Here is a 15269-nt window from a genome sequence, read left to right on the forward strand (position 1 = left end):
CAGACTGTGTTATCACTCTAAGTCACGGGCATAGCACAATGTGAGATTCTACTGCACCTCTAGAGCGGAGTGGGCCTATGTGCAGGCTCCAATCTGACCCCCTCCTCTATTTAATCACCTCTGCTCTAAGCGCAGGACCATCTGTGCTCCTTTTACCTCTGCTGGCCATTCACTTTCCAGAGATACTTTCATTAAATGGGCTTGACACTTTGGCGGTGATTCAAATGTTGTTTTGGGGCACCAAAAGTAATGGGCACCCATCAGAGAAATTCATTTGTTGGTCTGATTGGGGGCCTATTGCTTTATACGTGCCCAAATAGACAGGGTTTAACCACATGTAGCTGCTATTCCCGTCTAATGTCCTGGTTAGGGCGCCCAATCTTCTGTTTTGGAGCCTAATCCACGGGCTTTGCACACATTTCTTCTAGCACCTCTGGAGGCTGTGAGAAGTAATGTCTTCCCCATGGCTGAAAGACATCTAAACTGAGCAACAAGTGAATTGCTCCGCTTGTATTGTAGGAGAAGCTGGTGTTTGATCCATTTCTAGTGTCATCACATGATCATCTGTGACTCTACTAATTAACAATCAGCCTTTATTTCACTGGGGCTGGTTCAATCTGTCCCTGTCTGCTATAGGTGATGGCTGTAATAAGGGGTGTGTGATCAGTACAGAACAAAGCTGACAGGGGAGCATGGTTGTTACCCTGAAGGCACTGCACCACTGCCTTACCTTGCAGGGTACCTGGAGGAGCAGCCTGTTAAAAGCAAAGTCAGCAGCCACATTCCTGTTCCCACTGGTGCATGTGGTATGAGATCATGATGGGACTGCCCCAGTGGTGTCATGTATGGGCACACAGACACCAGCTATGGCACTGGGCGATGTGACCCTGATCTGAGATGAACATTTGACTTTGTACTGATCCAGCTGATGTGTAATTGTAGGAAAGAGTCAGGTGATGGTGCTGCAGGGAGGAGCAGCAGCGCCATGTCAGAGGATGGTTGGGAGGAAGAGGTGGGATGCAGCGAGTACATTCATGTATGTAGGGTGGCGTCATGAGTCCACAAAAAAGAGAATTTAAAGTAAAGGAGGGGTGCAGATAAGGGATGAAGGTGCTGGGAGCATAGAAGGGTGTTAGGAAGTGCTGGGATATGGGAATGAGGGCTAGGGGAAGGTGACACCATTATTAGGTGACAGCCGCCATTTGCACAATTTAGTTCTGTGTTCATTTTTTTCAAATAACAATTTCGATGAAGAGATATTCGGGGCAGCAACAGGGCAGCAGTGCACCCTGTGCCGTCCCGCTCCCTATACCTGTGACATGATGATGTCACACCTAGCGAGTAGGGCTGCCAGCTCTGATAGTAGAACTCAGCCTGGAGAGACCTAAGGATGCTCCAGGTAACTCCACAGGCTGCAGGGTGTCTGCCAGGATTGTCCCTTGGATGCTCCGGGTGGCTCTACAGCAGCACTTCTGGCTGCAAGGTGCCACTGTAGTCACTCTGCAAGCCACATGCAGGTGCTGTGAGGCAGCAATGGTGGCACCTCTAGGATCTTATGCGCGTTTGGTATGAAATACCTACAATCAAAATCCCGACGGTCAAAATCCCGACAACAATTGACCGACGGTCAAAATCCCGACAAGCTCAAAATACCAACATTTAAAATACAGACAAGGTCAAAATACCGACATTCAAAATGTCAACAGGTCAAGAAGTCGACACAACTTTTTAAAATGTTTTTTTTTTGTATGTCGACACAAGTCGACATGGACACCGTATAATTGTACCGCGTCACTCCCATGGCTCGCTGCGCTCGGCACACTATTATATTCCCCCTCCAGGTCCACTGGGATGGTAAAATATGAACAAGTCGATTTCAATGAAAAACTAATGTCAACTTTTTGACCTGTCAACATTTTAGATGTCGGAATTTGGACCTTGTCGGTATTTTGACTTTGTTGGGATTCTGACCGTTGGTCAATAATTGTCAGTATTTTGACCATTGAGATTTTGATTGTAGGTAAATTGACTGCATCCCCCTTATGGCCCGTACATTGGCACTGCTAGCACACCCCTAGTTATGGCCCTGGGTATATCCTACATGAATATACCGTACTATAAAGAAGTATACTACCGGTAAAGGGCTGTGTGGTCATTGATAGAAATAAGTAATCTGTAAATGTAAAAATATTTTAGCAATTTTTATCATTCCAATTATTAAAAATACATTATGTGCTTATGAAATCCTGATCACCCATCTTATATAGTTACAGGTGGCTTTTTGTCAAATGCAAAACATTAAAATATAATTTATATGTATTTTCATAAAGTAAACCAGTCAAACATTTTAAACAGAAAAAGATTAAATTCAGAAATATTGACATTAAGATGAATAGTCTACAATAGTATACTATATAGTAACACTGCTGGAGTCATTTTCTACAGTGACTAAGCTTGTGCAATAATAATCACAGCTGAGAACGCTATAGTAATCTCCAGCAGACACCTGGCCCCGCCCCCTGTGATGTCACCTCCCCAGTACATGCCAGAAGTTACTAGTACCTCCTCTCCCGCCTCCTCATGTATTATGCAGTGTGTACACACAGGCCCCTCCCCTCACACCATATACAGAGTGCACATGGAAGCATCAGGAAGAGACCAGCACTTGGGGGAGTGAGTATAAAGGAGCCGGAGCTGGGACTGGCTGCAGCACTGAGCAGCAAGAAAGCCGACACTGAGACACAGGCAGATTATCTCCAGCTGATCTGTGACCAGAAGCTCCAGGAAAATCAGCAGAAGATGTTTCCTCTCAGCCTCCTCCAGACCTCGCACAGCCCTCTGTGTCCCTGCAGTGAGCCTGCACTCACCCTCTGGCCAGCTACATGCCTCATCTATAGCCAGCTGGAAGATGACATGCTGAGGCTGAGGAAGGAGATGGAGAGGAGAGTGCAGCGTGTCAGCCAGGCTTGTCAGCTCCTGGCTCAGGACATGGACATGAGAAGAAGAGCAGCTCAGAGCACACACTCTGCAGGCACTGAGATCACCTCTCCCAGGACAGGCAAAGAGGGGAAGGGAAACTTTGAGCTCACCCTGGACGTGAGGCCCTTTTCTCCTGAGGAGCTGACAGTGACAACAGAAGGACGGAGACTGATTGTGACAGGGAAACGGGACAAGAAACAGGATAGTGAGACCGATGGCTACTTCCATGAGTACAGAGAGTGGAGGAGAGAAGCTGAGCTCACAGAGGATGTGATACCTGAGGCCGTGCTGTGCTCTCTCTCCAAGGATGGGCATCTCCACTTCCAGGCTCCTCGTCTGGCACTGCCAGCTGGGATTAGGTGAAAACCGGACCGGACCAAATTCCGGAATGCCGGACCGGATCAGCTCCCTGCAGCGACCTCTGCCGCTGGGGAGCTGTGAAAGCGCGTCCCCGTCCGGGGGGCGGGTCCGCGGACGGGCTGTCAGTGGGGAGGGAGAAATCCCTGCCGGCTCCCGCACGAAGCTGCTGCACTGCTAGGAGGCTGTCAGCCCTGCACAGTGGCGCTGTCTGTGCGCTGCTGTCACACAGGGGAACCGCTGTGCAGGGCTGACAGCCTCCCACCTACCCCGCTGGTACTACACTCGGGCAGAGGGATGGAGGGGGGAGAACGGACATAGCTGCTGGTACTGCAGCTCATCCATTTCACACAGTGGCTGCATAGGGAGGTTTTTTTTTTTTCTTTTTTAGAGCAGTATAAATATATAAATAAATAAATAATAATAAATGACCACTTGCCCATTGTTTTTGTTGGGAGGGTAGGGGGTGTAACCACGCCGCCTTTATAAAAAAATATAATTAAAACTAATATTTATGAGCAGCGCCACATGCAGTGGTGCCAAGAGGCGGGTAATCAGGTATTAATTACCCTGTCCCAGGCTGCTGGAGGGGCCCGACAGGGGATTCTAAAACTAATATTTATGAGCAGCGCCACATGCAGTGGTGCCAAGAGGCGGGTAATCAGGTATTAATTACCCTGTCCCAGGCTGCTGGAGGGGCCCGACAGGGGAGTCCACATCCCCCTTCCCAAATATACTTACGCTTGGCGGTACTGGGCAGCGTCCTGTAGTGCACATGCGTCATGTTCCCAGATGTTACTGGGCAGATGGCGCCGTCGGCCGAAGAGGAGGGACCTGCTTCCGATTAAGCAACCTGGCCCCTTTGCATAAATTGCACACAATTAATACTTTAATTAATCATATCTTTCAGAGGTGTAGATACGCACCCAATTTAGGCCACACCGCATTACATTACTGGGGCCCAGCATGGCTTTCCACGCCCCTGTGGGGTGGGGCGCCGTTATATCCATTCCGGTTGGTAGAATTGGGTACAGAACACCCAGACAAACTTATATGCTATTGGTGCCGAAATAGGACATCCTTAGATATCAGTACCAGGTCCCGGAATGGGGGGCAGACCATCTTAGATACCTGTTCCGGGTTCCGGAACAGGATGCATACCACCTTAAATAGCTGTTTCATGTGCCGGAATTGTGTGCAGGACACCCAGACAACCTTAGATAGCCTTTCAGGGAGCCAGAATAGGGCGCAGACCACCTTAGATACCTGTTCCGGGTGCCGGAACAGGGCTCAAACCATCTTAGACAACCGGTCCGGATGCCGGAACAGGAGGCAGACCACCTTAGATAGCTGTTTCAGGTACCGGAATGGTGTGCGAGACACCCAGACAAACTTATATAGCTGTTCAGGGTGCCGGAATAGGGCGCAGAACACCTTAGATACCTGTTCTGGGTGCCGGAACAGGGCTCAAACCATCTTAGACAACCGGTCCGAGTGCCAGAACAGGATGCAGACCATCTTAGATAGCGGTTTCATGTGCCGGAATGGTGTACAGAACACCCAGACAACCTTAGATACCTGTTCAGGGTGCCGGAATAGGGCGCAGACCACCTTAGATACCTGTTCCGGGCACCCGGAACAGGGCTCAAACCATCTTAGACAACCGGTCCGGGTGCCGGAACAGGATGCAGACCATCTTATATAGCGGTTTCATGTGCCGGAATGGTGTACAGAACACCCAGACAACCTTAGATACCTGTTCCGGGTGCCGGAAAAGGGCGCAGACCACCTTAGATACCTGTTCCGGGTGCCGAAACAGGGCTCAAACCATCTTAGACAACCGGTCCGGGTGCCGGAACAGTATGCAGACCATCTTAGATAGCGGTTTCAGGTGCCGGAATGGTGTACAGAACACCCAGACAACCTTAGACAGCTGTTCAGGGTACCTTGAAAGGCCGCAGACCACCTTAGATACCTGTTCCGGGTGCCAAAACAGGGCTCAAACCATCTTAGACAACCGGTCCGGGTGCCGGAACAGTATGCAGACCATCTTAGATAGCGGTTTCAGGTGCCGGAATGGTGTACAGAACACCCAGACAACCTTAGACAGCTGTTCAGGGTGCCTTGAAAGGCCGCAGACCACCTTAGATACCTGTTCCGGGTGCCAAAACAGGGCTCAAACCATCTTAGACAACCGGTCCGGGTGCCGGAACAGGATGTAGACCATCTTAGATAGCGGTTTCATGTGCCGGAATGGTGTACAGAACACCCAGACAACCTTAGATAGCTGTTCAGGGTGCCGGAATAGGGCGCAGACCACCTTAGATACCTGTTCCGGGCACCCGGAACAGGGCTCAAACCATCTTAGACAACCGGTCCGGGTGCCGGAACAGGATGCAAACCATCTTATATAGCGGTTTCATGTGCCGGAATGGTGTACAGAACACCCAGACAACCTTAGATACCTATTCCGGGTGCCGGAAAAGGGCGCAGACCACCTTAGATACCTGTTCCGGGTGCCGAAACAGGGCTCAAACCATCTTAGACAACCGGTCCGGGTGCCGGAACAGTATGCAGACCATCTTAGATAGCGGTTTCAGGTGCCGGAATGGTGTGCAGGACACCCAGACAACCGTAGATAGCTGTTCCGGGTGCCGGAATAGGGCGCAGAACACCTTAGATACCTGTTCTGGGTGCCGAAACAGGGCTCAAACCATCTTAGACAACCGGTCCGGGTGCCGGAACAGGATGCAGACCATCTTAGATAGCGGTTTCATGTGCCGGAATGGTGTACAGAACACCCAGACAACCTTAGATACCTGTTCCGGGTGCCGGAAAAGGGCGCAGACCACCTTAGATACCTGTTCCGGGTGCCGAAACAGGGCTCAAACCATCTTAGACAACCGGTCCGGGTGCCGGAACAGTATGCAGACCATCTTAGATAGCGGTTTCAGGTGCCGGAATGGTGTACAGAACACCCAGACAACCTTAGACAGCTGTTCAGGGTGCCTTGAAAGGCCGCAGACCACCTTAGATACCTGTTCCGGGTGCCGGAACAGGGCTCAAACCATCTTAGACAACCGGTCCAGGTGCCGGAACAGGATGCAGACCATCTTATATAGCGGTTTCAGGTGCAGGACACCCAGACAACCGTAGATAGCTGTTCCGGGTGCCGGAAAAGGGCGCAGACCACCTTAGATACCTGTTCTGGGTGCCGAAACAGGGCTCAAACCATCTTAGACAACCGGTCCGGGTGCCGGAACAGGATGCAGACCATCTTAGATAGCGGTTTCATGTGCCGGAATGGTGTGCAGGACACCCAGACAACCTTAGATACCTGTTCCGGGTGCCAGAAAAGGGCGCAGACCACCTTAGATACCTGTTCCGGGTGCCGAAACAGGGCTCAAACCATCTTAGACAACCGGTCCGGGTGCCGGAACAGTAGGCGGACCATTTTAGATAGCTGTTTCATGTGCCGGAATGGTGTGCAGGACACCAAGACAACCTTAGATAGCTGTTCCGGTTGCCGGAATAGGGCGCAGACCACCTTAGATACCTGTTCTGGGTGCCGGAACAGGGCTCAAACCATCTTAGACAACCGGTCCGGGTGCCGGAACAAGATGCAGACCATCTTAGATAGCGGTTTCATGTGCCGGAATGGTGTACAGAACACCCAGACAACCTTAGATACCTGTTCAGGATGCCGGAATAGGGCGCAGACCACCTTAGATACCTGTTCCGGGTGCCAAAACAGGGCTCAAACCATCTTAGACAACCGGTCCGGGTGCCGGAACAGTAGGCGGACCATTTTAGATAGCTGTTTCATGTGCCGGAATGGTGTGCAGGACACCAAGACAACCTTAGATAGCTGTTCCGGTTGCCGGAATAGGGCACAGACCACCTTAGATACCTGTTCCGGTTGCCGGAACAGGGCTCAAACCATCTTAGACAACCGGTCCGGGTGCCGGAACAGTAGGCGGACCATTTTAGATAGCTGTTTCATGTGCCGGAATGGTGTGCAGGACACCAAGACAACCTTAGATAGCTGTTCCGGTTGCCGGAATAGGGCGCAGACCACCTTAGATACCTGTTCTGGGTGCCGGAACAGGGCTCAAACCATCTTAGACAACCGGTCCGGGTGCCGGAACAGGATGCAGACCATCTTAGATAGCGGTTCCATGTGCCGGAATGGTGTACAGAACACCCAGACAACCTTAGATACCTGTTCCGGGTGCCGGAAAAGGGCGCAGACCACCTTAGATACCTGTTCCGGGTGCCGAAACAGGGCTCAAACCATCTTAGACAACCGGTCCGGGTGCCGGAACAGTATGCAGACCATCTTAGATAGTGGTTTCAGGTGCCGGAATGGTGTACAGAACACCCAGACAACCTTAGATACCTGTTTAGGATGCCGGAATAGGGCGCAGACCACCTTAGATACCTGTTCCGGGTGCCAAAACAGGGCTCAAACCATCTTAGACAACCGGTCCGGGTGCCGGAACAGTAGGCGGACCATTTTAGATAGCTGTTTCATGTGCCGGAATGGTGTGCAGGACACCAAGACAACCTTAGATAGCTGTTCCAGTTGACGGAATAGGGCGCAGACCACCTTAGATACCTGTTCTGAGTGCCGAAACAGGGCTCAAACCATCTTAGACAACCGGTCCGGGTGCCGGAACAGTAGGCGGACCATTTTAGATAGCTGTTTCATGTGCCGGAATGGTGTGCAGGACACCAAGACAACCTTAGATAGCTGTTCTGGTTGCCGGAATAGGGCGCAGATCACCTTAGATACCTGTTCTGGGTGCCGGAACAGGGCTCAAACCATCTTAGACAACCGGTCCGGGTGCCGGAACAGGATGCAGACCATCTTAGATAGCGGTTTCAGGTGCCGGAATGGTGTGCAGGACACCCAGACAACCTTAGATAGCTGTTCAGGGTGCCTTAAAAGGCCGCAGACCACCTTACATACCTGTTCCGGGTGCCGGAACAGGGCTCAAACCATCTTAGACAACCGGTCCGGGTGCCGGAACAGGATGCAGACCATCTTAGATAGCGGTTTCATGTGCCGGAATGGTGTGCAGGACACCAAGACAACCTTAGATAGCTGTTCCGGTTGCCGGAATAGGGCGCAGACCACCTTAGATACCTGTTCTGGGTGCCGGAACAGGGCTCAAACCATCTTAGACAACCGGTCCGGGTGCCGGAACAAGATGCAGACCATCTTAGATAGCGGTTTCATGTGCCGGAATGGTGTACAGAACACCCAGACAACCTTAGATACCTGTTCAGGATGCCGGAATAGGGCGCAGACCACCTTAGATACCTGTTCCGGGTGCCAAAACAGGGCTCAAACCATCTTAGACAACCGGTCCGGGTGCCGGAACAGTAGGCGGACCATTTTAGATAGCTGTTTCATGTGCCGGAATGGTGTGCAGGACACCAAGACAACCTTAGATAGCTGTTCCGGTTGCCGGAATAGGGCACAGACCACCTTAGATACCTGTTCTGGTTGCCGGAACAGGGCTCAAACCATCTTAGACAACCGGTCCGGGTGCTGGAACAGTAGGCGGACCATTTTAGATAGCTGTTTCATGTGCCGGAATGGTGTGCAGGACACCAAGACAACCTTAGATAGCTGTTCCGGTTGCCGGAATAGGGCGCAGACCACCTTAGATACCTGTTCTGGGTGCCGGAACAGGTCTCAAACCATCTTAGACAACCGGTCCGGGTGCCGGAACAGGATGCAGACCATCTTAGATAGCGGTTTCATGTGCCGGAATGGTGTGCAGAACACCCAGACAACCTTAGATAGCTGTTCCGGTTGCCGGAATAGGGCGCAGACCACCTTAGATACCTGTTCCGGGTGCCGGAATAGGGCTCATAGATGGAATAGGATGCAAACCACCTTAGATACCCATTTCTGGTTCCTGGAACGGGGCGCAGTCCACCTTAGATAGCAGTTCTGGTTGCCGGAATGGGCTGCAGACCACCTTACATAGTCGTTCTTGGTGCTGGAAGGAGGTGCATAACACCAGGACTACCTTACACAGCCAGAACGGGTGCTGGAACGGGCTGCAGACCACCTTTGATAGCCACTCCGGGTGCCTGAACAGGCAGCAGACCACCATAGATTGTCGTCCCGGAAGGGGGTGAAGAACACAGTCAGAAGGGGTGTTGGAATGGTCAGGAGATTACTGTAGATAGCCAATCCAGGTGCTGGAATGGGCCGCATACTACCATAGATAGGCATTCCTGGTGACAGAGCAGGCACAGACCACCATAGACAGCCATTCCGGGTGCCGGAATGGGGTGCAGACCACATTATATAGCCGTGTCGGTTACCGGAACGGGGTGCAGAACACCTAGACCACATTACGCAAAAAATCTGGGTGCCGGAACCAAGAGCAGATCACTCTAGATAGCCATTCCGGGTGCCGAAACAGGGTGCAGTCCACCTTAGATAGCCGTACCGGGTACCACAACAGGGTGCAGAACACCCAGACCACATTACGCAACCATTCCATGTGCCGTAATGGGCAGCAGATCAACGTAGATAGCCATTCCGTGTGCCGGAATTTGGCGCAGGCCCCCTTAGATGGTCATTCCGGGTGCAGGAAAGAGGTGTTGAAAACCCAGACCACATTACACAGCCATTGTGGTTGACGGACCAGGCAGCAGATCACCGTAGATAGCATTCCGGGTGCCGGAATGGGGCACAGTCCACCTTAGATAGCCGTTCCGAGTGCCAAAATGGGGCGCAGTCCACCTTAGATAGCCGTACCGGGTACCAGAATGGGGTGCAGAACACCCAGACCACATTAAACAGCCATTCCCGGTGCGGGATCAGGCAGCAGATCACCGTCGATAGCCATTCCGGGTGCCGGACCAGGCAGCAGATCACCGTAGATAGCCATTCCGGGTGCCAGAACGGGGCGCAGTCCACCTTAGATAGCTGTTCCGGGTTCCGGAAAAGGGCTCAAACCATCATAGACAACCGTTCCGGGTGCCGGAACGGGGTGTAGAATATCCAGACCACATTACACAGCCATTCCGGGTGCCAGAACAGGAAGCAGATCACTGTAGATAGCCATTCCGTGTGTCAGAATAGGGCGCAGGCCACCTTAGATAGCCGTTCCAGGTGCCGGAATGGTCCACAGGCCACCTTACATAGCCGCTCCGGGTGCTGGAAGGAGGTGCAAAACACAGAGACCACATTACACAGCCATTCAGGGTGCCGGTTCAGGCAGCAGATCACCATAGCTAGCCATTCCAGGTACCGGAATAGGGCGCAGGCCACCTTAGATAGCTGTGCCGGGTGCCAGAATAGGATGTAGATCCCCTTAGATACCCATTCTGGGTTCCGAAACGGGCAGCAGACCACCTTAGATACCCATTCTGGGTACCATGCTGGTGTGCAAAACACAGAGACATCTTTAGATAGCCGTGCTGGGTTTCAGAATTGAATGCAGACCACCTTAGATAATCATTCTGTGTATCGGAATGGGGTGCAGAAACACCCATACATCCTTAGATAGTCAGCACCCCCACAGCCGCGTTCCCGCCGCCGCCAGGCAACCAGGCATTGGCATGCTGCAGTGACTGCATCATTCTGTACAATCCAGTGGCGTAAGTTCGCCCCAGTCGCCCGGAGGCATGATAAATGTTGGTGCCCCCCCTACATATCGCCGGCATAACGACAGCGTGGTGAGCGCAAATGAGCCCCTTGCGGGCTCGCTACGCGCGCCACGCTATTTATTCTCCCTCCAGGGGGGGTCGTGGACCCCCACGAGGGAGAAAAACTGTCGGTATGCCGGCTGTCGGGATTCCGGCGACGGTATACTGTGCGCCGGGATCCCGACAGTTGGCAACTGAAGACCACCTATAATGCCCCTGTACAGTGCCACATACATATAAAAATGTCAAAAAATGGGTGCCTCCACACTGCCAGAAACATATGTCCCCACAGTGCCAGATACATATATGCCTCACAGTGCCAGATACACATGACCCCCAGTGCCAGATATACTTGTCCCCACAGTGCCAGATATGCCCCCAATGCCAGTGTCCCAAAAGTGCCAGCTATGCCCCTAGTGCCAGATATATATGTCCCCAAAGTGCCAGCTATGCCCCCAATGCAGTGTCCCCACAGTGCCAGATATACGTCTCCACATAGTGCCAGCTCTGCACCCAGTGTCAGATATACGTGTCCCCCCAGTGCCAGCTATGCTCCTGTGCCAGATATGCCTCCGGTGCCAGCTATGCCCCTAGTACCAGATATATATGTCCCCAAAGTGCCAGCTATGCCCCCAATGCAGTGTCCCCACAGTGCCATATATGCCCCCCAGTGCCAGATATACATGTCCCCACACAGTGCCAGCTCTGCCCCAGTGCCAGATATATATGTCCCCACAGTGCAAGCTATGCCCCTAATGCCAGTGTCCCCACAGTGCCAGATATGCCCCAGTGCCAGATATACATGTCCCCACACAGTGCCAGCTTTGCCCCCAGTGCCAGATATACGTGTCCCCCCAGTGCCAGCTCTGCCCCCAATGTCAGTGTTCCCAGTGTCAGATATGCCCCCCTGTGCCAGATATATATGTCCCCACAGTGCAAGCTATGCCCCTATTGCCAGTGTCCCCACCGTGCCAGATATGACCCCAGTGCCAGATATATATGTCCCCACAGTGCCAGCTATGCCCCCAATGCCAGTGTCCCCACAGTGCCAGATATGATCCCCAGTGCCAAGTATACAGGTCCCCACAGTGCCAGCTATGCCCCCAATGCCAGTGTCCCCACAGTGCCAGATATGACCCCCAGTGCCAGGTATACAGGTCCCCACAGTGTCAGCTATGCCCCCAATGCCAGTGTCCCCACAGTGCCAGATATGACCCCCAGTGCCAGGTATACAGGTCCCCACAGTGCCAGCTATGCCCCCAATGCCAGTGTCCCCACAGTGCCAGATATGACCCCCAGTGCCAGGTATACAGGTCCCCACAGTGCCAGCTATGCCCCCAATGCCAGTGTCCCCACAGTGCCAGATATGACCCCCAGTGCCAGGTATACAGGTCCCCACAGTGCCAGCTATGCCCCCAATGCCAGTGTCCCCACAGTGCCAGATATGACCCCCAGTGCCAGGTATACAGGTCCCCACAGTGCCAGCAATGCCCCCAGTGCCACATATAGATGACCCTCCCCCCCATCCCTTGTGCTGCTCACCGCGCTGCTGCTGCTGTCTGTGAGGGGAGGGGATCGCAGCGTGCGCCTCTCCTGCCCCTCACTCTCCGGCGGCTGTGTCCCTCTTCAATTATGCACCGGTCCATGAGCCAATCAAAGCTCGTGGACCGGCAGCCTTAGCTGCCGGTCCGCGAGCTCTGATTGGCTCACGAACCGGCGCTGAATTGAAGCGCGCCGCCGCCGGAGAGTGAGGGGCAGGGGAGGCGCACGCTGCGATCCCCTCCCCTCACAGACAGCAGCAGCAGCGCGGTGAGCGGCACTGGGGACAGTGGAGGAGATGCGCCCCCTTGAGGCCAGGAGCCCGGCGGCAGCCGACTCCACTGCCTCCCAGAGTTCCGCCCCTGGTACAATCTACGCTCTGCCCCTCCCCGAATCCCAATGTCCGCAGTAGGAGAAGAACACAGCGTGGGTGACAGGCCCATAGCCAGGTGGAAGCAGCTGCTCTGGAGGCTGAAGTAAGTATAACACACACACACACAAACCAGGGCTGTCTTAACAGCAGTGTAGGCCTCTGAGCACAGCAGTGCACTGGGGCCCCTATCCATCCTGCAGCAGTAGGGGTGGGGGATTGCTATCAGCGGGTGCTTTGATGTCCCATGGGCGGTAGGGGGTGTTCTATGGGCCCGATTCAGGTTGGATCGCAATATGCGATCAAACAGCAAAAATTACTAAAAAGATTTGGGCGCATGCGCAGGGTACGTCCTGTGCATGCGCTCGAATTTTCTGTGGGTGCCCGCAGAAATGAGACCGCCTCTGCCTGTCAATCAGGCAGAGGTGTTTGCAGGGCAGGGGGGGGGGGGGTAACGCTCCTTTTCCAAAGCAGGGATGGAGCATTGCGGGGGCGTGGCTTAGAAATGGGAGCGTGCCAGCGTGAACCGCTGGGGCGTGATCGGGGCTGCTGCGTTACAAGAGCCTGCCCTAACCAATATGATGCCCTAGGCAAGATTTTGGCTGGTGCACCCTAGCACCACCGCTAGTTCCGCCTCTGATCCTGCAACCCTTTCCCAGCACCATCACCCCTTACCCATAGCAGTCCTCATTTTGGTGCTCCTACCCACTATATTTTAAATAGGAACAGTTTGCACATTCGGCGCACAGCCCAAAGAGGGGTGTGTTCTTTCTGGGAAGGGGCATGACCACACAATAGTCCTCCCAATTCAAATTATGTCACACAGTACTGCAACTTCATTCACATTATATCATGCGATAGAGGGCCTAATTTAGATATGTTCGCTCGCAGGCTATTTTTTGCAGTGCTGCGAACAGATAGACTCTGTGTATTTTAGCTTTGCAAGTGTGCAAACGCGTGTGCAGACGCCCTGTACCAAAACAGCTTGTGCAGTTTCTGAGTAGCTCTGACCTTACTCAGCCGCTGCGATCACTTCAGCCTATTCAAGCCCGGAATGGATGTCAGACACCCACCCTGCAAACACTTTGACACGCCTGCGTTTTTCCAAACACTCCCAGAAAACGGTCAGTTGACACCCAGAAACGCCTCCTTCCTGTCAGTCTCCTTGCGAACGCCCGTGCAAATGGAATCGACACTAGAACCTGTGCAAAACATCGATGCTGTTTGTACCCGTACAGCGCACCTGTGCATTGCTGTGCATATACGCATGCACAGTAGTTACCTGTTCGCAGCGCAGCGAAAATTGCTAGACAGCGAAGAGATCTGAATTAGGCCCATTGTCTCTAATTCACGATACATCACACAGTAGTACCACTTACATTACTCCTCACAGTAGTGCCCCTTATTCACATTACACCACACCATATTGCTCTTTATTCACATTAGACCACACAGTAGTGTCACTTTATATACGTTACTCCTTACAGTAGTGCCCCTTATCCACATTACACCACACTGAATTGCTCCTTATTTTCATTATACCACACCATATTGCTCTTTATTCACATTAGACCATATGCCGCTTTCTACATGTTATGCCACACAATAGAGCACCTTATACACATATTGCCACACATTAGTAATGCCTTTATACACATTATATAACACAGTAATACCCCTTACACATAATGTGCCTAACATATTATGCCAAACTTTATTAATGCCCTTATACACATAATGTCCCTTAAACATTTGCCTCACATTATTAATGCCCTTATACACATAAGTACACACATTGGGGGCTATTCAATTGTTTGAAAAGTCATTTGGGTGTCTGTTTTTTCCTATCTAATAGACAGGAATAAACAGACAACCAACTGACTTTTCAAACATTTGAATTCCCCCATAATGTCCCTTACGCCACACATTATTAGTACCCTTATACACATAATGACAAACATAATGTCCCTTACACATATGCCACACATTATTAATGCCTTTATACACATATAATTAAACACATAACATTCCTTACACTTATACCGCACATTTTTAATGCATTTATACACATGACACACATAATGTCCCTTACACATATGCTGAACACTACTGCACAACCGACCCACCTGCACACAGCACTCACAAGGTTGCTAACACTGTGACCTCTGCCTCTGCTTGGATACAGGTGTGTCCTCCTATATCTTGCCTCAGTACGCGATGCAGCAGGAGATGCCTGGTGTGAGTCAGCTGCCAACTCAGGGCCAGCTCTGCTAACGTCGGATGCCTTGTTTTGATGAAAATGCATATTATTTGCATTACTATGTGGCTAGGATGCACAAGCAGCTTC

The 15269-nt window shown here is 52.1% G+C and overlaps 2 protein-coding genes across 3 annotated transcripts in view; both read left to right on the forward strand.

Annotated features, from left to right (window-relative positions):
- LOC134966526 (heat shock protein 30C-like) overlaps positions 1–15269 on the forward strand; it is an 81682-nt gene that overhangs the window by 15622 nt on the left and 50791 nt on the right. The gene's annotated exons all lie outside the window — the stretch shown is intronic.
- Positions 2684–3342, forward strand: LOC134965299 (heat shock protein 30C-like). Its single transcript, XM_063941776.1, has one exon. It carries the CDS (start codon positions 2800–2802, stop codon positions 3340–3342), a length of 543 nt encoding a protein of 180 aa, XP_063797846.1. The 5' UTR covers positions 2684–2799.

The sequence above is a fragment of the Pseudophryne corroboree genome, chromosome 10 (assembly GCF_028390025.1).
Source record: "Pseudophryne corroboree isolate aPseCor3 chromosome 10, aPseCor3.hap2, whole genome shotgun sequence".
NCBI lineage: Eukaryota > Metazoa > Chordata > Amphibia > Anura > Myobatrachidae > Pseudophryne > Pseudophryne corroboree.

What these genes read in the sequence shown, in the direction of transcription:
- LOC134965299 (XM_063941776.1), top strand. Translation starts at nt 2,800, where the DNA reads ATGTTTCCTCTCAGCCTCCTCCAGACCTCGCACAGCCCTCTGTGTCCC.